The sequence below is a fragment of the Colobus angolensis genome, unplaced genomic scaffold, assembly GCF_000951035.1.
Source record: "Colobus angolensis palliatus isolate OR3802 unplaced genomic scaffold, Cang.pa_1.0 Scaffold97, whole genome shotgun sequence".
In the NCBI taxonomy this organism is placed as follows: Eukaryota; Metazoa; Chordata; class Mammalia; order Primates; family Cercopithecidae; genus Colobus; species Colobus angolensis.
The window spans coordinates 5,624,001-5,651,953 of NW_012123709.1; the positions used below are offsets into that span (position 1 = coordinate 5,624,001).

Consider the following 27,953-nt stretch of genomic DNA (forward strand, 5'->3'; position numbering starts at 1 on the left):
ATATGGCTCTGTCAGGCAGCTTACACTATAATAGCTTTCATGATACTATGTACCACTTAATTAAAAACTCCTTCTGAAAAGGTAAGCCAGCAAGTGTTTTTCTGTTTCTCTGTGTAGTAGTCAGATTATTTAATGACCATACTGTCCAGGAGGAGATTTGTGCCTTAATACAAATACCATTTCTTATTTGGCATAATTGGAAAGTGAGACATACTATCTTAGCTGAGAGCCCAACACAATTATTAATGTAACACACAGTAATTACCACAGGTGAGTATGTGTAGAAGTAGAACTCAGTAACCCAAAATTTCTTCGAGCAAGGGTATGTTATAACATTTGCAGGGCTTGTCCTCCATTGAATTTTCTTATAGAAAGTACTACTTGTATTAGTTGCTGTCTCAACTGCATGTGAGTAAATTTGCAGAAATATACATAGGTCACATTCAGTTTAATCTTACATGAGAACCAGTTAAGGAATTCTATCTCACCAACACAAGGCCTGAAGGAGGTTGTAATCAGTGTTCTCCAAAGTTTCCTGTACTTTCTTTTCTAGCAAGTTATCCTTGTACTGGAGAAGTTATAGGACAACTTTTTTTATTAATTTGATTCCATCTTCACTCAAGCAGAATTAAGTTCAAGTCCTAGATATATGAATAGTATTCTTTCCCAGTTTTTCAGTCCTGATATATTCTCCTTTTTTCAGTCATCTTTTCAGTGGTGTTTTCAATGGGGAAGAAAAGAAAAGGAAAGAATTAGATGCCAGTGCTTATATAACCGTCTTGCCCAGAAGTATTATGGAAGGATTTTGAAATATAAAGTTATCAAATTACAGTACAAGGCAAGGATGCCAACTCTTGCCACTTGTATTACACATTGTACTAGAAATCCTAACTAGAGAAATTAAGCAAGAAAAAGAAATAAGACATTCAAATTAGAAAGAAGAAAACATAATTATTTCTACTTACAGATAATATCATACATATTGAAAATCCTAAAGACTTGGCAAAAAAAAAAAATCCTGTTAGAACTAATACGTAAATTCAGTAAAGTTGCAGGATATAAAATCAGCATACAAAAATCAGTAGCATCTCTATATGTAAATAACAAACTATCTGAAAAGGAAATCAAGAAAACAATCACATTCACAATAGCAACAAGAAGAATAAAATAATTAGGAATAATCTTAACCAAGAAGTGAAAGTCTTGTACACTGAAAATTGTAAATATTGCTGAAGGACATTTTAAAAGTCAAAGATTAATGGAAATGCAGCCATGTTCTTGAATTGAAAGAATTAAGTTCATATTACCCCAAGTGATCTACAGATTCAACATAATCCTTATCAAATTCTCAATGGCATTCTTTATAGAAATAGAAAAAAAATTCCAAAATTCATATGGAACCACAAATAGCCAAATTAATCTTCAGGAAGAAGAACAAAAGAATCACAGTTTCTGATTTCTAAACATATTATAAAGCTACAGTAATGAAAACAGAATGGTACTGGCATAAAAACAAGTATAGAGACCAATGGAATAGAATAGAGAGCCTAGAAAGAAATTTACACATCTATGGTTAACTGATCTTCCACAGGGGTGCCAAAACATACAAATGGATAGTCTTTTCAATAAATGGTTCCAGGAAAACTATTCACATCTACATGTGAAAGAAGTGGACCCTTATCTCACACCATATACAACTCAAAATAGATTTAAAACCCTTATCTCACACCATAATCAACTCAAAATGGATTTAAAACTTCAATGCAAGACCCAAAAATGTAAAACTACTTGAAGAAAACAAAGGAAAAAATCTTGTCTTTTTTTGGACAATGATTTTTTTTTTATATGACACCAAAAGCACAGGCAAGAAAAGCAAAAATAGACATATAGAATTGCATCAAACTAAAAAGCTTCTGCACAGCAAAGGAAAGAGCAGAGTGAAAAGGCAACCTGGGGAGTGCAACACAATATTTGCAAATCCTGTATCTGTTAAGGAGTTAACATTTAAAATATATAAGGAACTCATGCAACTTCATAGCAAAAAGACAAATAATTTTGTTTAAAAAAGGGCAAAGGAATTCAATGAACATTTCTCCGAATGAGACATACAAATGACAAACGGATATAAGAAAAAGCACTAAATTTCACTAATCATCAGGGAAATGCCAATCAAAACCACAATGAGGTATCACGTCACACCTGTTAGAATGAGTATCAGAAAAGTGAAAGATAAGTGTTGGAGAAAAGGGAACCCTTGTATACTGTTGGTGCGAATGTAAATTGGTACAGCCGTTATGGAAAACAGTATGGAGAGTCCTCAAAATTTTAAAAATGTAACTACTGTATGATCTGGCAATCACACTTCTGAGTATATATCCAAAGGAAATTAAATCAATATCTCCAAGAAATATCTGCACTTCCATGTTTATTTTAGCATTATTCACAATTACTAAGATATGAAAACAGTGTAAATGTATGTCAGTAGATGAATGGCTAAAGAAAATGTGGTATATTTATACAATGGAGTATTATTCAACCTTTAAAAAGGAAGTCTAACCATTTACAACAACATGGATGAACCTAGAGGACCTTATACTATGTAAAATAAGCCAGATACAGAAAGACAAATACTGCATCGTATTACTTATATGTGTGATCTAAAAATGTCAAACTTAAAGAAATAAAGGATAGAATGGTAGTTACCAGAGGATGAAGAGGAGAAGGATTTGGGAAGATGTTGATTAAAGGGTACAGAGTTAGTAATGCAAGATAAACAAGTTCTGGAGATCTAATGTACAACAGTGTGTCTATAGTTAACAATATTGTGTTGCATACTTGAAATTTGCAAAGAGAATGTAAGTGTTAAGTGTTCTCAAAACATACACAAATGATAACTGTGTGAGGAGATGGGTATGTTAATTCACTTGATTGTGGTGAATATTTTACAGTGTTTACATATATAAAGTCATCAAGTTGTACAACTTAAATATATATAATTTTAAATTGTCAACTATATCTCAATACAGCTGATAGGGGAAAGAAAATGACTCGACCAGATTTGCATTTTGAACATTTCATTATTACTGTAAGCTCATTAGAATTTGGTATTCCTCAAGGCTTTTTTCTGTATCTTCTCTTCTCACTCAGTATATTCTCCTTGAGATTTCACTTCATGGCTTCTGTTTCTATAGACCAAAATCTAGTTAGATAACTCTTCTCTGATGATTCGTGGGAAACTTAAATACGTGTCAATTTTAACACAATTAATATTGAATTCACCCTTTATTGTCCTTCCCAAACCTTCATCTATTTGATTTATATATATTTTTGAAGGAATAACACCTGGTGCCACCATCTTTTAATTTGCTTAAAGTCAAAAACCTGAGACCTATTCTTCCCTGTTCTGTCTCCTGTATTCCCCACATGCAATTCACTGGTATTATATATCTTACCTACCATATGCTGCTCTCAGTTCTGTTCTCCTCTATACTAATGCTTTGTCTCTTACATCCTCTCTCATCTGGTCTGTTGCAGCACCTTGTTTATTTGCCTTCTTACCTCCAGTCTAATTTTCTACCAAGGAACTTGACTGAAGCTGGAATGATCTTTCAAAAGTCAAATTGGATCGTATCATTGTTTTGTTTGAATTTCTCAGTATTCATTATGACCTTACTTTCAAGCATAAACTCCTTAAAATGAAACAGAAGGTCATATAGGACCTGGCTTTTGTCTACATTTTTAGCTTCAACTCTTCCACCTTCAGACACTCTCTACTCAAGCTTCTTTCAGTTTCCAGTACTCATCATCTTGAAAACTGATAAGAAAAATTAGGAAAATGTTTCAAGAATAAATATTTCAAATCCCTTCTTTAAAAAAAAAAATTCTCTGTGTTCCACACATCTTTCACTTATTATTTGTTCTGTACACCCCAAAAGCTTTGTAATTTTTAATGTACAAAAAGGGACATTTGAGCTATCACAAGCAGTTATTATCATTAACTGCATAACTATACTTAATATTATTTATTGGTCATTTATTTCATGTATGCCATTGATCTTAAAAGTGAATCTATAAAATATCTGAGTGTACTTTATGTTACACAGAAGTAAAATTATCAGTTCATAGATTTTAGAATATTTCTGGCCTTGTAAAATTAGTTTAGAAGTATTCCCTCTTCTTCAATATTAGTTTTCTTGAAAGAGTTTAAGAAAGATTGCTGAGCTCTTTAAATTTTTGGTAGAATTGAGCCATGAAGCTATCTGATCCTGGGCATTTGTTTAATGGGAGACTTTTAATGACTGATTGAATCTCCATAGTTATTATTGGTCTGTTCAGATTTCCAACTTCTTTGTGATTCAGTCTTGGTAGGTTATAGGTTTCTATGAATGTATCCATTTTGTCTAGATTGCCCAATTTGTTGGTACATAGTTGTTTAGAGTAATGTCTTACGATCCTTTGTATTTCCATGTTACCTGTTATAGTGTCTCCCCTTCTATTTCTGATTTTATTTGAGTCCTGTCCCTGTTTTTCTTAGTCTGGCTAAGGGTTTGTCAGTTTTGTTTAGCTTTTCAAAACAACTCAGTTTTAGGCCAGGTACAGTGGCTCACACCTGTAATCCCAGCACTTTGGGAGGCCAATGCTGGCAGATCACAAGGTCGGGAGTTTGAGACCAGCCTGGCCAATATGGTGAAACCCTGTCTCTACTAAAAAAATACAAAAATTAGCCAGGCGTGGTGACACATGCCTGTAGTCCCGGCGACTCAGGATGCTGAGGCAGGAGAATCACTTGATCCCAGGAGGCGGAGGTTGCAGTGGGCTGAGATCGTGCCACCACACTCTAGCCTGGGCAACAGAGCAAGACTCCGTCTAATAATAAAATAAAATAAAATAAAATAATTAAAATAAAATAAAATTCTGTTTTATTGGTTTTTGCATTGTTTTTCCAGGCTCGATTTTCATTTATTTATACCCTAATCTTTGTTATGTTCTTTGTTCTGCTATCTTTGGGCTTGTCTTCTTTTTCTAATCCTTTGAGCTATAATGTTAGGTTGTTTATTTGAGATCCTTCTTCCTTTTCGATGTAGGCATTTATTGCTACAAACTTCCCTCCTAGAACTGCTTTTGCTGCATCCCATAGATTTTGGGATATTGTGTTCCCACTTTTTTTTTTGTCTCAAGATGTTTTTTAATTTCTCCTTTAATTTATTCTTTGACCCAGGAAGATAGGGCCATATGCTCCTTCAGGAGCATATTATTTAATTTTCATGCACTTCTTAATTTTCTGTGATTCTTTCTTTTATTGATTTCTAGTTTCATAGCATTGTGGTTGAAAAAGATACTTGACATGATTTTAACCTTAAATGTGTTAAGACTTTTTTGTGGCCCAACATACGATCTATCCTGGAGAATGTTTCATGTGCACTTGAGAAGAACTTCTATTCTGTTGCTGTTAAAAGGAATGTTCTGTAAATATCTATTAGGTTCCTTTGGCCTAAAGTAGTTCAAGCCCAGTGTTTCCTTATTGATTTTCTGTCTGGAAGTTTTATCCGATGTTGGTAGTGGGGTATTGAATCTCCTGCTATTATTGTGTTGTAGTCTATGCCTCTTCAGACTTGTTTACTTTATATATTTATGTGCTCCAATTTGGGTGCATATATGTTTGCTGTTGTTACATCCTCTTGATGAATTGGCTCCTTAATCACTATATGATGACCTTTATTGTCCTTTTTACAGTTTTCGACCTAAAACCTTTTCGGTCTAAGATTAGTATAGCTATCTTTGCTCTTTTTGTTTCTATTTGCATGGAATATCTTTTTTCCATTCCTTTAGTCTGTGAGGGTGTTTCAAGGTGAAAACTGAGTCTCTTGTAGGCAGCATATAGTTGGTGCTCACTTTTTCATCCATTCTGCCTCTCTATTTTCGACTGGAAAATTTAAAACATTTACATTCACAGCAAAGAAGTCACATGTTGAGACAACTCGTAAGACAACCTCTGAGAGCTGTAAGCATTTAAGTCTAACTGCAGAAATGGAAAATCTGAAAAATTGAAATAAGGTCCTTCCTGAGATAGTCACTTTCATATATGTAAGCTCATTTTTTTAGAGATTATATGACCAATCTTCTTATCTGTTCTTTTAAATAAAAATTCTGCCATTTTATTTCTAAAAATAATTATAGAATAATGGTGTGTTCAGCAGGAGTCTGGGAACAAATAAAAATTATGTTTGCCCACAAAACAATTCGAGTTTTAAAAATGGTATCTACTTGTTCAGTTAGCCAGTAAGCCTGGTAGAGATAGGAAGAGGTTTCAGGAGTGTGTGTGTGTGTGTGTGTGTGTGTGTGTGTGTGTGTTTTGGTTTGAAAGATACATGAGGTATTCAGTTCTTGTATTCAGTGGATTTATCAAGAATTATAGACAGACTAGAAATTGCTTCTCAGAATGATTATACCTTTTCTATTATCACCTACTGATTTTACAGTAAAACTCTAGGCTACAAAGGTTGAGATGAGAAGACAATTCACTTTACTTGACTCTTAAAAATAGCATTGTCAACCATTTTGTGATGTCTCTCTCTTCATATATTGGGCTGTACTGAAGAGATAAACCTCCACTTGCTTTCATGACAGTAGATAATAAATTGATATAATTCAGCTGAGAAGTTGAAAAATGCATTGAAAATAATGGGGCATAACATTGTAGGGTTAACATTTATTCATAGATGATGCAATTAAATAAAACAGGCATTAACTTCAAGGTCAGTAAGTAAAGTAATAAAATTGAATATTTTAATTGAATTGTAATTGCTTCCCATTGATACATGCAAGTAAAGTAAAATAGATGTCAGCTCTGCAAATTATGGTTCTTCCTCCTAATTAATTTCTTAATTCTGCATGGAGTTATCAGTGCCTAGGTCTTGTTGTGGGTTTGTTCATCCACCCAGCTTCCATCAAGGAATGTCTGTATGACATGATGAAATGGCTAGATGTCAGGGTTTACAGTAAATTTTTTCTGTACTTTGACAAAAATATTGTTGGTAAATCAAAGTAACATATTCATGTATTAGAGTTAAAATGTACTTTAACATCGTCCTGGATCCTATGGATCATAATCTGCATTAATACTGATATTTCTTGATATTGATATTTATGTTAACATTAACTAATGTAATTGTCTCAGTGATTATAAAGGTTTTTATAGGGAGATATATACATAAAGACTCACATTCCATAATTAACTGGCTCAAGAGGTAAATTGTACTGACTGCTAGGATTTTGGTGAAGCACAATTTGTGTCTGTTCACAACCCAAGCTTTACTAGAAAAGAGACACCTAAATTGAATAAATTTAAAAAAGAAAAATCTTTTGCAAGGACTGAGGTAAATTGAAGCTTTTAGATGAAGTTGAATTGCATTAAAAAAGTCCATGAACTGTTGTGGCTTTTTCAGAGGCTTTTAATAACTCCTTCAAAGGTTTTAATGTAATGCAGTTTTATGTAAAATAAAATATGAATGATGATGTTACAGAGATTAACAGAGAGATTTTTAAAGTATACTAAAATTGTGTAGGATCTAGATACTAGGGTTTATTTAAAGAAAAAGAAAATTGTGACTTTTGGACCAGCTGCATTTACCAGTTGAGTGGCTACTAATTAGAAATTGAAAATGGAATGGATATGTAAGATGGATTTTAAATTTACTGAGATACTGTTATATATTCATATACTTTAAAATGATTTTATAGGATAGAGTTATTTGAGTGCAAATATATTGGTATATTAACATCATTCTTTAGTTGTGCTTAGAAACATAAGTGGGTTCTTCTTGTTGGTAAAGTAGAGATGCTGTGATGTCTAGCTTTTGTGTTAAAATTTAACTCAGACATTGACTTTTTTAAAATGTTTCTCTCTGAGCCATTTAAAACAAAAATTTAAAAATAAGTCTATTGAGAAATATATTTTATTGATGCTAATATGACCCTGACCTTCCTTTCTCAATTAAGAAGGATCATTCAGAAATCTTTGTGTATATCATCTAGTTAGAAAATACCAAAACCAAAATACATAAAATGTAAAACTAAAATCTTAGAGCTTCATAATTATAGATAAGCTAACAATTTTTCACACTAAAAAGATCTGTTTTTTCCGATCTTTGTTTTAAAATTATTTTAATAATCATCTTATATTTAGGGAAATGAAAGTAAATATTATAAACACTGTGCATACAATGCTTAGATGTTGATAGATGAGGAAACTTGTGGAATATGGGGAAGTGTAAGAAAATTAAGTATTCATCTTTAATTATACTTATAAAAACAATTACTATGAGTTTTTGTTTTCATGTATTAATAGTTTGATATTTATGGAATCATTGGTGTGCTAAGCATTAAAGAATTTCTTGAGGAAACTTCTGTATCCGAATATATTCTGGGGTAGGATGAATAATCTTCCTACAACGTCCCTAACATCCCTAATATCGTGTGATGCTTAGTAGTTTCAGATGATTTAGAAAAGATCTCAAAGATCAGGGTGGCTTCAGGCCATTGCTTTTGCAAGGACAGTAACTGGAATTGCTAGGAATCTCTGGATTTTATCCAAGAAAATATATTCTATAAGCAATCTGCAGTACATGGCATATGGACAGTGATCATGAGGTCCCCAATGACTTGTCACTTTCTAATGAACAAAAACATTGAAGCAAAGGCAGACTGTGCTCAGGTAAAGTATTCAGATATTCAGATAAAGTAACCAGCAAGGCATCAGGAGAAAAAGACCTTTGTAGTTGTTATAATCAAGTACAGTGGAACATGTTAGCCTGATAGAAGTAAATATTATAAGCTGTGTTGAATTAAAGTATAAAAATCCATTTAGAAGAATGTGCAGGCTATTATATTCAATTTAAACAAGTAGTTTCATTACTAAAACTTACACATTTTATGGAAAAGAATTATAGTCTGTTTAAATAGTATCACATCATGATATAGGAACACCTAAATCATTGTTCATGCCAAAAAAGCCTACCTAAATCACCTGGCATAACCTCTGAAAAATATGTTTTAAAATTGTTTGTTTCTTACATCCTGCTAATTCCTTGGTTTTAGATGTGCTTTGAAACCATCTTTCATGTATGTGAAATGTTTCTGCCCTGTGTAAAATGTCTAAAACAAGCTTATTCAACCCGTGGCCCAGGATGGCTTTGAGTGCAGCCCAACACAAATTTATAAATTCTCTAACACTATGAGATTTTTTTGATTTTTTTTTTTTCCAGCTAATCAGCTATCGTTAGTGTGAGTATATTTCATATGTGGACCAAGACAATTCTTCTTCCAGTGTGGCCCAGGGGAGCCAAAAGATTGGATACCCGTGGTCTAAAACCTCAGGCCCATGAATCATAGCAGCATATACACCCTCACTAAACTTTACACAGACGCTATTACCAAACCTGTAGATACGCATGAAGCTTATTTTATTTTTAGCTCTGAGAGAAAAGAAATTTGGCTCTTAAATATTTTAGATAGTTTCTAGTTGTACAATAATCTCCTTTTGTGGTGAAATTATCTCTAATATGTCTCAGGAAAATATTTGAAAATTTTTCTCTAATGTTTTAAATGTTATTTATTTCAATGATTTTAGCTTCCTGGAATTTTTAGTGCTTAGCCCAAGGTGATATATTGAAAATACTTTCATGAATACAGAAAAGTGTTTAAATGACCAACTAATTTTTACCAAGCTGTAACTGTGTGAAGACCACAGGTTCATGTGGAAAGTGTGTTCAGGGTGTTTTATGTTTACATTATTTACTGACTCATATTTAAAGGCAAGCCAAATGACTTTATCCACTGTGGAATACAGCCATCTCTGAAATGAGATATAACTGCTGTTTCTATACTTTAACAATTTTGAACTGGGGCTTGATACTCTACAATGAGTTGAAAGACTGCAAGAAAAATGAGATCTTATGGTGCCTGCCTGTGTAAAACTGTATGCTCTTAAATTCTCTTTTATGCCTTACAGGCATATATTTGCATATATTTACTTCCAGGCTCATGCATAGAATGCAAAACACAAATTCTCAGATTCAGTCATGGGAGACTTTTTAAATGATGCCCTAATGCTGACTGTGATATATGTATGTGTTGCGCGCGCACACACACACACACACACACCCACCACACACATCACACACGGAGAGTTGGAGGGAAAGCTAAAAAGTGACTTCCAGCCATGCTGACCTTGTATATTCATGCTTTGGATTTTAACAAATTTCCCAAACCCATGGCAGTCATAGATGAATATAAGAAGGAAAAATGTGAAAAACATAATCGTGCTGGAAAACATTATAAACATCTCTGTTAGCTAGAAATGAAAAGACGAAAAGTAGTGAACAGGACTGAAGTTGTGCGCTGTAATGTAGGGATCCAGGAAGCAGGCAGAAGCAGTTGGGCGGTCATGTCCTGTGGGGAAACAGAAATGGGAAGTGCCCTACATGAGGGAGAACCTCAAAGAGATCAAGAAAAATATAAAATCCATTTGTTTAAAAGAGCAGTTACTAGAAAAATAAATCGCCCGGAATGAAGCAGTAACAGAGTGATGTGAAAAACAATTAGAAATTTTAGAAATGAAACATAGTCATGAAAAAACACCTCAGTGGGCGGAATAAATGCTAGTCACATCAAAGAGAGAATGAGCGCAGCAGAAAAAAAGAGAAAAAGTAATTCACCAAGAAGGCATAGAGAGAGCAAAAAATAGAAAAAGCCACAGAGAGAGGAAAAAAATAGCAAATGCAATTAAAAAATATGAAAGCTGGATTGGGAAATTGCAATTATTTGTATAATATGTGTTTCAAGGAAAAAAAAGAAGGCAGAAAAGCAGATAGAACTGAAAATACTCTAGATTTGAAGAAAGACATGAGTTTTTGAATTGAAAGTACACATTAGGTGCTGTCCAGTACTAATTAAAATAAACATATGCCTGGACACCTTGAATTAAGATTGCAAACTGTAGTAGGTATGTTGAAAATTGTGTCATAGGTATGTTGAAAATTGTACAATCTAGCATATAAAAAATAAAGATTCCTTCTATGGGAGCCACTATCAGACTGACATCATAATTTTCATTAGGAACCACAAATGCCAAAAGTAACATATTGCGACTAAACTATTATGAGAGTAACATAGAGACATTATGAGACCTGTAAAAACTAGGAGAATATACCACTCACAGATCTTCAGTGAAAGAATAAAGAACAAACTTCAGTTAGAAATAGATTGATTCAAGGAGAAATGAATGACAAACAATAGTGAGCATAAACATTGTGAACTATGTTGATAACCTTAATTTTTCTTGCTAAAAATAATGGAAAAAAATTCAACACAGTAATAACTGAAATGGTGAAGCCTGTGTAGTGTCTAGTTAAAACATACCAAGTTCTGATCTAAAGGATGCTGAAGATACTTAATACATTAAGACTTGAAAAATACGGTTTTGAATGTATGCAAAAAATCACCGATGATTATCTGAAAAGTAGAAATTCACTCTATAGCATTCTAATTAGCAGAGTAAAACATTAAAATAATTTTCAACTCAGTATGAGGCAGAAAAAAAAGAAAAAGATATAAAGCTTAATGTAACAGAAAATTTATACTAAGATGATAGAAGCAGGTCCAGCCATATAACATAAAATTATTAAACTCGGTTCTTTAGGGTCATATTTATAAGATTGGGTGAAACAAAAGAAACCCAATTATATATGGGCACCTAAAACAATACAAAAAATTTGAGAACAAATAATGAAAAAAATATATATGGAAGATTAACAAAAGAAAGCTGGTGTCACAATGTTCATAGAAGAAACATAGATTACAAGATAAAAATCTGATGGAGATGAAAAAGTCACTACTACTTAATTAGCAGAGTAATTCTATCAAAAAGTTTTAGAAATTATGAGTTTGTGCACATATAACAACATAGCTCTCAAATATATTAAGGAAAAATGACAGAATTATAAGAAGAGATTATTAAAACCAAAATCATAATAGGAGTGTTTTTTTAACCTTATTTTTAGAAACTGATGGTTCATGGATATCAAAAATGTTTAAGGCCATAAAAGATTTGAAGAGCAAAATTAACAAGTATGATCATGATTTTATGTGTTTGGGTACAAAATCTTGCTTTCAACAGATAGAAAACACACTTTCGTTCAAGCACAGATGGAGCATTTATAAAATCTGATCATGTTCTAGACCACAAGGAAACTTTACCAAATTTTTAAATTTTATTTTGTTAAAGCAGTTGTGGGTTCACAGCAAATTAAGAGAAATGTACAGAGATTTTCCATATACCCTGACCCCATACTGCATGAGCTCCCCCATTATCAACCTCCCCTGCTAGAGTGGTACATTTGTGAAAATTGTTGAACTTACAATGACACATCATAATCACCCAAAGTTCATAGTTTACATTAAGGTTCACTGCTGGGATGTACGTTCTATGGGTTTTGACAAATGTATAATAACGTATTCATCACTATAGTATCGTACAGAGTATTTTTCTACCCTACAAATCCTCTGTACTCTGCCTATTTAACCTTGACTGCCCCCTTCCCAAAACCCCTGGCAATCACTGACCTTTCTACTATCTTCATAGTTTTTCTTTTCCGGAATGTCATATAGTTGGAATTATACAGTATGTAGCTTTTTCAGATTGGCTTTTTTCACTTAGTAATACACATTTACATTTCCTCCATGTATTTTCATGGCTTGATAGCTGTTTTTTTTTTTTTTTTTTAGCACTGAATAATATTTCATTGTCTAGATGTACACAATTTACTTAGTCATTCACCTACTGAAAGATATTTTGGTTGCTCCAGATTTTCACAATCATGAATAAAGCTGCTATAAACATCCATAGGCAGGTTTTTGTGAAGACAAAAGTTTTGATACCTTTGGGTAAACACCAAGGAACTCCATAGTTGGATCATCTAGTAAGAAAATGTTCAGTTTTGTAAGAAACTGCCCAACTGTCTTACATGTATTCCCATTACAAAGTGACTGTACCATTTTGCATTCCAATCAGCAATAGTATTGCTCTACGTCCTTGCCAGCCTTTGGTGTTGTAAGTTTTCCAGATTTTGGCTGCTATAATAGGTGTGTAGTGGTATCTTCTTGTTTTATTTGCATTTCTGTGGTGACATATGGAGGATCTTTTCATATGCTTATTTACCATCCATATATCTTTAGTGAGGTGTCTGTTAAGGTCTTTTTGCCCATTTTTAAATTGGATTGTTGTTTGCTTATTGTTGAGTTTTAAGAGTTCTTTGTATATATTAGATACTAGTTCTTTATCAGATGTTCTTTTCTCTCAGTCTGTGGCTTTTCTTCTTCTTTTCCTTACATTGTCTTTCACAGAGCAGAGGTTTTTAATTTTAATGAAGTCAGCTTATTAATTGTTTCCTTAATGGATCATGCTTCTGGCAGGGTGTCTTAAAATACCCCATAACCAAGGCCATCTAGATTTTTTTCCTGTTATAGGAATGTTATAATTTTGCATTTTACCTTTATGTCTACAATCTATTTTAAGTTAATTTTGTGAAGAGTGTAAAGTCTGTGTCTAGATGCATTTTTTTTTGCCTGTGGATATCCAGTTATTTCACATCATTTGTTGACAAAACTGTCTTTGCTCGATAGTATTGCCTTTCATTACATTAACTTTTGTAAATGAAGCTAGGCCAATATATGTAAATATGAATGTAAATATCCAAAATGAATTTATTTATTTCATGGCCGACTTGTGACGTGTGATTTTTTTTCCTGGCTGGTTAGTCTTGGTGTATGGAAAGCATTCATGTAGCTCACACTTGTCTCCCGCACTCCATCACCTATGTAAACGCTACTGTTATGTCAGTTTAGTATGTTTATTAAAGGTTGTGCACACGCTGTTGGCACAGTGATGATTTTTCAGAGTTGTCTGTATCTTTACTTGAAAAATACATTGTTTCAAAGGAGTCATTGAAATGAAATGTCATTTAATTTAATTTAATAATGCAATTATTTGTGCCCATATGCTACTATTAAGTGAATTAATTACATAAGCATAACAGTCTACAACTATTTTCTATTCTTATTGTCTAAGTAAGAAGTTTGAAGTTTAAACAAAATAAGGATAAATCAGAAAATTAATGCTGTTGTCCATCAGTAAAATAAACCGTAACCATTAAAATGTAAAGAATTAAAATTTCAGGTATTTGAAATGATATTCTTTTTTTTATCCTAAAAATCCAGACATTTTTCTATCCTCAAAATGAATAAAGGAATTGAAACAATGCATCTGGTAGTTGACATAGGGCAATTGAAATAAATGGAAACTTACTTTTCAGAAGCAGTAAAACCAGTTACCCAAGGGGAATAGAAAAGTAAATACTAGCAAAGTACATTTTACTTTATGATCAAAGCAATTCAAAATATATACACACTGCTTTCCTAGGCAAGGAAGGGCCAAGGGAAAGGGAATGTGTCTTTAAAGTTCCTATCTGATAGTTATCTTTAAAAAATTTAACCTTTCTTCGCAGGCTTAGATCCTGATAAGCATCTTGGGAAAACCCTGGATCAAATGGAGCCATATCTCATAGAGGTAAGAATTTATACTAGATCTCAAAATACAGTCATCTAAAGGAGAAAACAAAATAATGCCATGATACAATGATTACAATATTTATTTTATTTTAGAAAAAATCAAATACATTTATAGTATATTTATGAAAAAAATAAACTTCAAATGGAAATGAAAATGTTTAAAATTATAGAAATTAATTACCAACTTGTTAATCCAAATATAAGACACAGTTATACCTAAAAAGAAATTGCTCTGTCAGAAAGTCTATTTTTATTAAAATGAACACTGTATTCTGTATAAAATGTGCTATACTATTAAAGTATCTGATAGTTTGATCACATGCTTTGTCATCAGAAACAGGAGTAGAAACTTTCTTTAGAGATTAATGTAACCCCTTCTCTTTTACCAATTAGGAAATTGACTTGCAGCATAGTAAAAAAAATTATCCCAAGATTTCAAATTACTCTACTTAACTTCTCATTGTGAAACCCTAAACATGGTCTAAACATTAAATATTCAGTTGTTTTCATTTACTCTTTCTATTAAATGTACTATATTTTATTAGAGTTTTAGAGAAAATGTTATGTTTAGTATGGTAATGCATCATTAACTAGAATGTTTAATTATTACATTATGTGGAGTATTTATATTCTATCATGATGATGGAAAAAAGAAAATCTCTCTCCTATGAAAGAACTTATCTCTTTTAACAAGTTATCATTTTCTTGTCCCATGCTCTTAATTCATCAATATTGTCTCTGGGCTTTTTTAAATACCATTGATGTGATATGAACTGTTAGCAGTTACACTTTTCAATACCTTCATGGGTTTTACCTTTTTGGGGGAGTTATTTGTAATTGATTATTTTATGGTTTATCAATCAATATGTACCAAATGCCTAGAAACCTCTGAAATGTTATTTTTTTATAGTGTTAATTCCTTAATAATTATTATTAAGCATCTAGTATATTCCAGGCAGATAGTAAAGATTAAAAGAAAAATGAAATGATTATATAATTGTGACAAATTGTATTTGGTTTCTAGATAATTTGGTGTCATTTATTTAAGTCAATTTATGGAACGTGGTTGCTTTCTATGCTTATCTGATAGGACTTTTCTCACAGCAATTTGTTCTATAGCTCCATTATATCATGTTTACATCTGTTCACTGCCATCAGACTAAATTTAGCTTCTACCAAAACATTGCATAGATTTATGGAAATGAAAGAAATTCAGAAGTGAGAGACTGGCATTAGCCAAAGTATTGGTCAAAAGACCTATTTCCAAAATTTGAAGTCGTAAGTTTAGATTTTAAGTGTGTTGATATTCTTTGCAGAAAAGGGAAATAAGGTTTTGAGAAGCACCACGATGTTGATTATGAGTTAACCTTCGTATGACCATAGGATGTTTAAACACAAAATGCAAAAATCATTTTATTCAATGATTCTTTAGCAAGTTCCTCAACTTGCTCTGGCAATCTTACATTTCCCTAGAATTATTTTCTACTCATTCTCCATAATGGCTATTTTATTCCTTCTCCACTGTCCTAAAATTTAAAATCCCTTCACCTTCCCCCTTACTTTAAGTGGATGACGCATCTTCCTTCACAGAGGAAATAGAAGCCATGATATGAGAAATCGCACTGCCTCCCTCCCAACTCCAGCACCACCCCTACTAATTTCCCTGTACCTACACCTATCCTTGCTTACTGTAACTGGGAGAAGTGTTCTTTCTTCTTTATATGGCCCTACCTGTGCTTGGATCCCATGCACACCTGCCTTCTCAGAGACATTGCAGTCAACCCACCCCCTCGACTGTCTTCATTCTCAGTCTCTTTGTCTCCTTCACATCAGTATTGGAACATAATACAGACTGTCCCATCCTAAAGACCCCCTTTCTCCACCCTAGTTTTTCTCTGACTACCTCTCTTACTTCTTTGCTTCAAAACCAAAATATATAGAAGTGTTATCTGTATTCATTGTCAGTACTTCTTCATGTCTGAGATGCCTCAAGTTCTCGGAATCTGTCTTCTCATTCTGCCTCTAAACGGATACAGCTGTGACCAAAATCACTCACGATACCCATTTTGCCAAACACAATAGATACTTCTTAGTCCATATTTCCCAGTTACAAACACATCGTGAAATGCTTCTAGTTACGTTGATGGAACCACACTTTCCCTGTTTTTCTACTTTCATTCTGGATAGTCCTGCTGTTTTACTGATTCCTAGTTTAAGCTTCATTTTCCCTCTAGAAACTTTTTCTAGGTAATCTCAATCGCTCACTTGACTTTATTAGCTATATTCTGATGACTCCCAAGTCTTTCTGGTCCATATTTATCAGCGAAGCTTCAGTGCCCACAGATACCACAAATTCAATCTCTACATACTTGATGGTAGCCTTGATATCCATCGTTTTTTGCCATTCCTTTTGTCATCACCTTAATTCAGATGCCTGTTACTTCAGGCCTAGAATATTACTGACACCTCCAAATTTGCCTCTACCTTCTGTTTTATTTCCCAAAGAATTCCGTTTGCTTCTTGCCCCAAGATAATTGTTCTAATATATTCTACTGTATTTGTGTCACTCAGTCAAAACTTTAAATGAGTCCTCATTGCCTACAGGCAAAAATCCAAATTCTTTAGACTCCTCTTTCCCTCACCTGCTATATCTAACTTATTAACATGATCTTGTCTGCTCTATTTCCAGAATATATTCTATTATAACTCCAAGCTCTTCTCACTGTCTCTACTACTACCACCATACCATAATCACCTCTTGTCTGGAATACTACCTCAACCTCTAACTGGTCTGCTTACTTCCACCATTGCCCTGCCGTGATCCGTTATTTATATCGATGTCAGAATGATATTTTTCAAGTGTAAATCAAATCATATCCCTACTTTGTTTAAAATGTAAGTGGGTTCTTATTGCAATTAGAATAACATCCAAACAGCGATGAGATCACAACTTGTGAGAACCTTTATGATCAGCATCCTATCCATGTTTTCAAGCTCATCTTCTACCATTCTCCCATTCTCTGTCTCATTCCCTTAGCTGTAGCCTCATAGGTCTCTTTATTACTTAAACACACTTATTCACCCTTTTTCTCATTAGGACCTTCCCCTGCCTGAAATGTTTTGTCCACAGACTATCACTGGTTAATACCTTCTCATTATTTAAATGATAACTCAAATGTCACCTCCTCAAAGGAGCTTTCCCTGACTACTCTAGCTAAAGCAGATCTCTGCAAATTATTTTATTTGTTCATCTGTTTACATGTATATTATCTGCCCTGTACCATTAGAATGTAAGCTCCAATAATCTTGCCAAGATTTTGGCGGACATTAGCTCTTTAGTTCTTTCATTCAGTAGCTTTTCATCTCTCCATCTATTCATTCATTCATCTCATTTTTAAATTACTGAATATTTGTTGAGGATCTGTTATGTGACAGATGCTATAGTGAACACTAAGTATACATGATGAATTAAACAAACAAGATACCTCTGCTTGAAGAGTTTACAATTTGCTATAGTTGTTTTCAGACCTGAGGGTGTAATTCACTGGAAACCTTCTTAAAAATGCATAAATTCTTTTTCCATCCCCACAAATTTCTGCTCACAGGAACCAGGGACCAGAAATCTGACCTTCAAACAAGCACTAGGTAATTCTGTCACATTCATACAGTATGTAGTCTTCTAGTTTCTCAATACCACTGACACATTTCAGCTCCTATCTTTCTAGATTTCTCTGAAAGAGTATGTTCCTTCTTGAAACGTCATCCATTGGCTTCTGTGAGGCTACTCACTCCTGAAATCTTCCTGAGTACTTCCTTAGCTTTCTTTTGGGGCTTTCCATGTATACTCCACCTTTTATATATTGTGGTTCCCTTCATAGCCTTCCTTCTGTGGTGATCTGAAATAGTCCCGTGACATCAGCTACCAGTTTTATTCTTGTAACAACTAAGTCTGTTTCTCCAACATTGTCCTGTGTTCAGACATGTATATGTATTCAGCTGTACCCCCACACTGTCATCTATTAAATGTCCCCAAGCCCCTCGACCTCAACAGCAGAACTAAGCATTTCTTTTTTATCTATGCCATTTTTATGTTTCCTGACACTGAAGGGCTGGCCCCATTGTCTACTCAGTTGTTCAAGCCAAAAAAGCGAATTGTAATAAATAATTTCATATACTCCTTTGTTCCTAGGAACCTAAGTCCTTTTAATTCTACCCTTCTTAATATCTTACTATTTCCTCCCTTTTGTCCTCACAGTCACCACATTGGCATCTCCTGTAGATTATTACAGCAGTCGTCTAGCACAAGTATCTCCTCCCTGTCTTGCCCCTTGTCAGTCAGTAGTCCACAGTACCATCATGATATATATGAAGTGCAAAGCTAATCATATCGTATTACACTTTCCTTATAGACTTTGGAGTTGCTCCCCATGCTTCAAAATAAAATTTCAACTCCTTACCCTGACACAGTCTGTCCTTGGAGGAAAATGAGGCTTGTAAGTTAGGTAGTCAGTGGAATAACTCCCTATGCTTCATCAATTTTCAACTGTCAGTGGTTTCCCTACAGTGAATATCTCTTCCTACCTCCATGTTATCCTTCCCTGTCTGCATGTGTTATCCCTCTACCACGCAGCTAAATCTCTCTTTAAAATCTCAATTCGAAGCTCACTACTGTGAGGTTTTCTTGCTTAAATAAGCTTTCTTTAAGCTGCCATTTTTCTCTTGTCTCATGGCATGTAATATTTATCATACTATTTTTTCTTTTAAATAGTGTGTATTAAATATAAAATTAAAATGTAACATGTGAAAAACAAATTCAACACAATAAAATAATGAAAAATCTTCCGGTGACACCAAGCCCTTAGTTTTTCTGTTCTTTCCCAGAACAATCACTCTTTTCTGTTCTAATATATCTCTTTAGAAACATTCTTTTGCATATAAAAATACATATGCATGTGTTTATTCATTTTTATCTAAATTGGTATGTGCTATACATATTACTTTTCACATACATATGATTATGTTTGTTCATTATACATATCATTTACATTTTACCACATACAAACCTAGGCCATTTGATTTCATAATATATTGTGTTTCATTACATAGCTATGCTATCATGTATGGAACCTATTCTTTATTGATGTACTTTATTCTTTGTTGATTTTTTTCATGTCTTTTGCTATTATAAATAATACTGGAATGAACAGTGCTGTACATGTATTTTGGGCCCATGTATTAATTGATCTATAGGATAAAATACTAAAAGTCAAAATGCTGGATCAGAGCAGGTTTTATGTTTTAAAAATTAATAGATATTTGAAGATATTCATTTCCACTGGAGGAATAACTTATATCAAATGAACTCTCTAAATACAAACAACCAGAAAAGGCATACGAAATTGGAACAAAACTAATGTGTGAAAGCATTAGAAAATCATAAAAGTTGCAATAAGTTGAGGGACCAGAATCCCAGAGAGAATAAAAGCCCTAAGCATTGCCTCTTTAAGGTATTTTCTGATTCAAAAAATGATGCAGAGATGCCAAAAGCTGAAGAGAACACTGTAGCTGAGAAGCTGATTAGGCTTTCAGTAGTTTCACAGGGCTGGGGAGACAATAGCTGTCATTCAGGGAAAACCAAACTGTGGAGTGGACCTGGTTAACCCTCCAAGTTTTTAACTGGGACCCTTGAATGGACAATACCTCCTTAGGAGTAAAGGTAAACTAGAAATAGTCCAGATCTTGCAAATACTTATATCCAGTTTTGAATTGTATTAATGCTAGACTGAATTAAAGTGATCTGATTCTACTCTTACATCTGTTTTTCTCTGGAGAAGGATAGCATGATTCAGAGCGTCAAATTATGTCTAAAATATTTTGCTTACAATTTACCCCAACAATCAGTAGTTGCCAGCCATATCAGGAGATCAATGAAATAACTGAAAACTGAGAGAAAGGCAGATAATAAAAATAGTCCCAGAGGATATCCATATAATTGAATGATCATATTTAAACTTCAAAATGTATATGGTTAATCTGCTCATGAATCGGATGAGAAGATGAAGTATTTTAGGGCAGAATTAGAACCTATATGACATAATCCAATGGAATTCTAGAACTTAAAAATACAATACCTGAAATTTAGAATATAATACATGGATTTACTAGTAGATTAGATACAGCTGTTTAGACAGTTAATGAACAGTTAAGATAGGATGATATAAAATATCCAGACTGAAGCACAGAGACAACTGGAATATAAGAGATGTAAAGGAGAGGTGTTTATTGTACATATGATTTGAGGTGTAGGAATGGAGGAGAGAGAGGATAGAACAGAAGCAATGTCTGAACAGATATTACTATAGAATCTACTTGTGGGTATCATTGCTGATTTTGACAAGTAGTCTTCTCAGGATGATAAAAATTACCCTAAATGAGAGGGAAGGATATTAATAGATAATTATATATTTTGAACAGGAATTTTTTCTTGATAGTTACAGAAAATTATGCAAAGCAATATGAGTCTTTCTTTTCTAACTTCTCTGTGACTTCTGCATAGACAAATTCTGCATAAAATTTGTGTGTGCGTGAGGTCTCCATAACATGAGTGCTTAATAAATGTTTACACATGTATCAGTTTTGTTTTTCATCTCATTCATAACACTTATCTCACACAGCCTAGGTTTTAATTCACACTCCCTAGGCTTTTCCCCTCTTTTTTTTGTTTCATTTTTGCATATGCACATAAAGGAGCCTCAGTCAATTGTCTGATATACCTGGAGCACAATGATTCTAATGTTAAAGCAGAATAATTCATCAGTAAAACTGTATCTCCCTTCTGCATTTAGAGAGTATTATTTGTTTAGCTTACTACCTCTGACTCCATCTTTAGCGTCACTATCTAAGACAAATCATATAGTAAAGAATGCCTGTATCTCCTTTTCTTTATGAGTAATGTGATTAATCTCATTAAGTGAAATGAAAAATAAACTGCATACTTATTTTTCAACTAGTTGAAACAACTCTCATGAATAGTTAAGGAATCCAAAAGAAGGATAGAAAACAACCTTTAAACTTTGAGGATTTGGAGAGAAAGGAGTTGGTAGAGGAGAACCCATTTTATTCACCTGCCTCAATGCATCTGAGACACCTCTTGTGTACCCCTTGTGTAATATGGGTGGACATGACTTGTTGGCTATATCAATGTTTTAATATATTACTATATCCAAGAATTACTATTTCTTAATTAAGGGAAGTTTTACATGTTATAATGATTTCCCTGACACAAACTGCTATTTAATTGTGAGAAGTGCAGACAGGTTTGTAGCAGAGGTGATAGAGACAAGATGACACTTTGGGGCAAGAGTCATTTTCATAGTTCATTCAGATCACATGGAGCAAGAGGCAGTATGGGACACTGATCAGCAAGACACCACTCTACCCAGGTGCCCAGGTATGAATTCCAGTTCTCTTGCTTACCTGAAACGTTAATCTAGTTAGCTTCCCATATGTATAAAGGAAGTAATAACAGTGAAATGGCCCATAAGGTACTTAGCTCAGTATCTGGTACATTCTAGGTACTCAACAAATGTTAGTAACATTTACTGTTTAAGGTATTTTCAAGCCTCATGGTAACCTCAAATTGAAAAACTTACAATGAATACACAAAAAATATAAAGCAAGAAATTAAAGCATACCACCAGCAAAAGTCAGTTTCACTAAAAGGAGGACAAGAAAGAAGACCACAAAGCAACCAGAAAACAAATAACAATATGGCAGAAGTCTACCCCAACTTATCAATAATAGCATTGAATGTAAATAGACTATACTGTCTAATCAAAAGACATAGTGTCATAGAGTGGCTGAATGGATGAAAAAAGAAGACCCAATGATATGTTGCCTACAAGAAACACACTTCACTATATTTATAGACATACTTTTAGTGTATGTCTATAAATATACACATACACTGAAAATAAAGGGATAGAAAAAGACTTTCCATGCCAATGGAAACCAAAACAGAGCAAGAATAGCTATACTCATACCAGACAATGTAGATTTCAAGATGAAAACTGTAACAAGAGACAAAGAAGGTTATTATATAATGACAAAGGGGTCAATTCAGCAAGAGGATATAACAATTGTAAATATATATGCACCCAACCCTGCAGCACCCAGATATATAAAGTAAATGTTATTAGAGCTGAAGAGAGAGATAGGCCCCTATACAATAATAACTGGAGATGTCAACGCCCCATTTTCAGCATGAGAAGTGAAGAAACATCACACTTAATCTGCACTATAGATAAAATGGATCTAGTAGATATTTACAGAACATTTTATCTAATGGCTGTAGAATCCACATTCTTTTCCTCAGCACATGGATCATTCTCAAGGGTATACCATATGTTAGGTCACAAAATCAGTCTGAAAACTTTCAAAAATAATTGGAGTAATACCACATATCTTCTCTGACTAAATGGAATAAAACTACAAATCGACAACAAGAGGAATTTTGGAAACCATACACACACATGGAAATTAAATAATGTGATCCTGAATGACTAGTGGGTCAATGAAGAAATTAAGAAGAAAATTGAAAATTTCCTTGAAACACATGCTAAAGGAAACACAACCTACCAAAACCTATGGGATAAAGAAAGCAATATGAAGAGAGAAATTTATAGCTATAAATGCCTACATCTAAAAAAGAAGAAAAACTTTAAGTAACAACCTAACAGTGTATCTTAAAGAACTAGAAAAGCAAGAGCAAACTGAACCAAAAATTAGTAGAAGAAAAGAAATAATAAAGATCAGTGCAGAAGTAAATGAATTTGAAATGAAGAAAACAATACTAGAGATCAATGAAACAAAAAGCTGGCTATTTGAAAAGATTTTTTAAAATGACAAACCTTTGGCCAGACTTTGAAAACAAAGAAAGATAAAACCCAAATAAACTGAGATATGAAAAAAATGAAATATTACAACTGATACTACAGAAATTCAATGGACCATTAGTGGCTGCTGTGAGTAGCTGTAAGCCAGTAAATTGGAAAATCTAGAGGAAATGGATAAGTTCCTAATGCAGACAATTTACCAAGATTGACCATGAAGAAATCCAAAACCTGAGCAGACCAATAACAAGAAATGAGATCAAAGCTGTAACAAAAAGTCTACCAGTAAAGAAAAGCCCAGGACCCAAGGGCTTCACTGCTAAATTCTACCAAACATTTAAAGAAGAGCTAATACCAGTCCTAATCAAGGTATCCCAAAAAATAGAGGAAGAGCAAATATTTTCACACTAATCCTATCAGGTCATTATTACCCCATACCAAAACCAGACAAAGAAACATCCAAAAAAAGAGCACTACAGGCTAGTATTTCTGATAAATATTGGTGCAAGAATCCTCAGCAAAATACCAGCAAACTGAGTTCAACAATATGTTTAAAAGATTATTCATCTGAGCAAGTGGAATTTATCCCAGCAATGCAGGGATGGTTCAACATACACAGATCAATCAGTGTAATATATCGTATCAGCAGAATGAAAGACAAAAACCTTACTATCATTTCAATTGATGCTGAAAAAGCACTTGACAAAATTCAACATCCCTTCATGATAAAAACCCTCAAAAAACTGGGTATAGAAAGAACATACCCCAACATAATAAAAACCTTATATGACAGATCCACAACAAGTATCATACTGAATTGGGAAAAACTGAAAACTTTTCCTGTTAGATCTGGAACATGACAAAGATGCCCACTTTCACCACAGTTATTCAACATAGTACTGGACGTTTTAGCTAGAGCAATCAGACAAGAGAAAGATATAGAGCATCCAAACTGGAAAAAGTCAAATTATTCTTGCTTGCATAGGATAGGATTTTATATTTCAAAAAACCTAAAGAGTCCAACAAAAAACTATTAGAACTGATAAACAAGTTCAGAAAAGTTGTGGGACAGAAAATCAACATACAAAAGTCAATAACATTTCTATATGCCAACAGTGAACAATCTGAAAAAGAAACCACAAAAGTAATCCTATTTACAATAGTCACAAATAAAATTAAATAACTAGGTATTGACCAAAGAAATGAAATATATCTACAATGAAAACTATAAAGCACTGGTGAAAAACTTGAAGCGGACATTAAAAAATGAAGACATTCCGTGTTCATGGATTGGAAGAATCAATTTTATTAAAATGTCCATACTACCTAAAGCAATCTGCAGATTCACTGCAATCTCTATCAAAATACCAATGACATTTTTCACAAAAGTAGTTAAAAAAAATCCTAAAATTTATATGGAATCCCAAAAGACCCAGAATAGCAAAAAGAACAAAACTGGAGGAATCACATTACCTGACTTCAAACTCTGCTACAGAGCTATAGTAACCAAAATAGCATGGTACTGGCATAAAAACAGACACACAGACCGGTGGAACAGGATAGAGAACCCAGAAACAAGTCCACACACCTGTAGCAAATTCGTTTTTGACAAAGATGCTGAGAACATGCATTGGGGAAAACAATCTCTTCAATAAATTATGTAGGGAAAACTAGACATTTATATGCAGAAAAACAAAACCTGATCCCTCTCTCTCACCTTATACAACAGTCAAATCAAAATGGATTAAAGATTTAAATCTAACACCTCAAATTATGAAACTACTACAAGAAAACATTGGGGAACTTTTCCAAGACACGGGTCTGGGCAAAGACTTATTGAGTAATACCACTCCCCAACCAGGCAACCAAAGCAAAAGTGGACAGATGGGATTGCATCAAGTTAAAAAGCTGCACAGTGAAAGAAACAGTCAACAAAGTGCAGAGACAACCCACAGAATGGGACAAAATATTTGCAGACTACACATCTGACAAAAGATTTATAGCGAGAATATAGAAGGAGCTTATTCAACTCTATAGGAAAAAAATCTAATGATCCAATTCAAAACTGGGTGAAAGAATTGAATGGACATTTCTGAAAAGAAGACAGACAAATGTCAAACAGACATAGGAAAAGGTGTTCAACGTCACTGATCATCAGAGAAATGCAAATCAAAACTACAATGAGTTATCATCTCACACCAGTTAAATGGCTTTTATCCAAAAGATAGGCAATAAATATTGGTGAGGATGTGGAAAAAAGGGAACCCTCATATACTGTCTGTGGGAATGTAAATTAGTAAAACCACTCTGGAGAAGTAGTTGGAGGCTCCTCAAAAAACTGAAAAATAGAGCTACTTTATGAACCAGCAATCCGACTGCTAGATATATACCCAAAAGAAAGGAAATCAGTGTATCAAAGGTATATCTGCACTCCCATGTTTGTTGCAACACTGTTCACAATAGCCAGGATTTGGAAGCAACCAAAGTGTCCATCAGCATATGAATGGATAAAGAAAATGTGCTACTTATACACAATGGAGTACTGTTTAGCCATTAAAAAGAATGAGATTCTGTCATTTGCAACAACATGGATGAACTTGGAGGTCATTATGTTAAGTGAAATAAGCCAGGCACAAAAATACAAACATCACATGTTCTCACTTATTAGTGGGATCTAAAAATCAAAACAATTGAATTCATGGAGATAGAAACTAAAGAGATGGTTACCAGAGGCCAGAAATGGAAGTGGGGGACCACCAGGGAGGTGGAGATGGTTAATGGGAACAACAACAGCAAAAAAAATGAATGAATAAGCTGAGCATGATGGCTTATACCTTTAATCTCAGCACTTTTGAGAGGCCAAGGTGAGTGAATCACTGAAGTCCAGGAGTTCAAGACCAGCCTGGGCAATATGACAAACTATTGACTCTACAAAAAATATGAAAAAACTAGCCAGGCATGGTGGCACATGCCTATACCAGCTACTTAGGAGACTGAGGTGGGAGAATCACCTGAGTCCAGGAAGTCGCGGCTGCCATGAGCCATGATTGTGTCACCATACTCCACCCTGGGTGACAGAGTAAGACCCTGTCTCAAAAAAACAAAAATAAAAATAAAGATAAACGATGAATAAGACCTAGTGTTTGATAGCACAACAGGGGGCCTATAGTCAGTAATAATTTAATTTTACATTGTTAAATAACTAAAAAAGTGTAATTGGATTGATTCTAACATAAATACTTGAGCAGATGGATACCCATACTCCATAAATATATATATACCTACTATATACCCATAAAATTAAACAATTTTTAACAGAAAATTTAAAAGCAAAACAGCAGAAAAATAAAAATAGCTATTGCTGAAAATTCAAAATATAATAAAGTGTAGGAAAACAAATAAAAATCATACCTTTCTTGCCCAATAGTGTACATAATCCACATATTGGTGTATTCTCTCATGATTTATTTCCTGAGAATTTGTTTTATATACAAGGTTATCTAGTTACACACTTGTATATATTTTATTTACATAATGGGATTCAACTATACATACCATTTTGCCTCCTTTTTCTTCTAACATGCCATGTTCATTTTCCTGCATAACTAAGTATGCTTTTTTTTTTTTTTCGCTTTCCAATAGCCTAAAATTGAACTCTCCCTCTCTCTGATTTATTTATTTTTTCTTCACTTATACTTATTTTCTTTTTTTTTTTCCTGAGACTGTGTCTCACTCTGTCACCCAGGTTGGAGTGCAGTAGCGCGATCTTGGCTCACTGCAAGCTCTGCCTCCTGAATTCATGCCATCCTCCTGCCTCAGCCTCCCAAGTAGCTGGGACTACAGGCACCCACCACCATGCCCGGCTATCTTTTTGTATTTTTAGTAGAGACGAGGTTTGACCTTGTTAGCCAGGATGGTCTCAATCTCCTGACCTCGTGATCCGCCCGCCTTGGCTTCCCAAAGTGCTAGGATTACAGGCGTGAGCCACCGCACCCGGCCTTTTGTTTGTTTGTTTGTTTGTTTGTTTTATACTTTAAGTTCTAGGGAACAGGTGCACAACGTGCAGATTTGTTACATATGTATATCTGTGCCATGTTGGTGTGCTATACCCATTAACTCGTCATTTACTAATGCTATTACTAACGTATATCTCCTAATGCTATCCCTCCCCCGTCCCCTCCCCACAATGGGCCCCAGTGTGTGATGTTCCCCTTCCTGTGTCCAAGTGATCTAATTGTTCAATTCCCACCTATGAGTGAGAACATGTGGTGTTTGGTTTTCTGTTCTCGCAATAGTTTGCTGAGAATGATGGTTTCCAGCTGCATCCATGTCCCTACAAAGGGCACAAATTCATCCTTTTTATGGCTGCATAGTATTCCATGGTGTATATGTGCCACATTTTCTTAATCCAGTCTGTCACTGATGGACATTTGGGTT

At 33.9% G+C, this 27,953-nt stretch overlaps 1 protein-coding gene across 1 annotated transcript in view; it reads left to right on the forward strand.

Annotated features, from left to right (window-relative positions):
* The window catches only part of DPH6 (diphthamine biosynthesis 6), a 181,409-nt gene that overhangs the window by 122,962 nt on the left and 30,494 nt on the right, over positions 1-27,953 (forward strand). Inside the window, exon 6 of the mRNA XM_011932670.1 lies at positions 14,562-14,623. Within this exon, the coding sequence (XP_011788060.1) occupies positions 14,562-14,623 (62 nt within the window). The remainder of the gene's footprint in view (positions 1-14,561; positions 14,624-27,953) is intronic.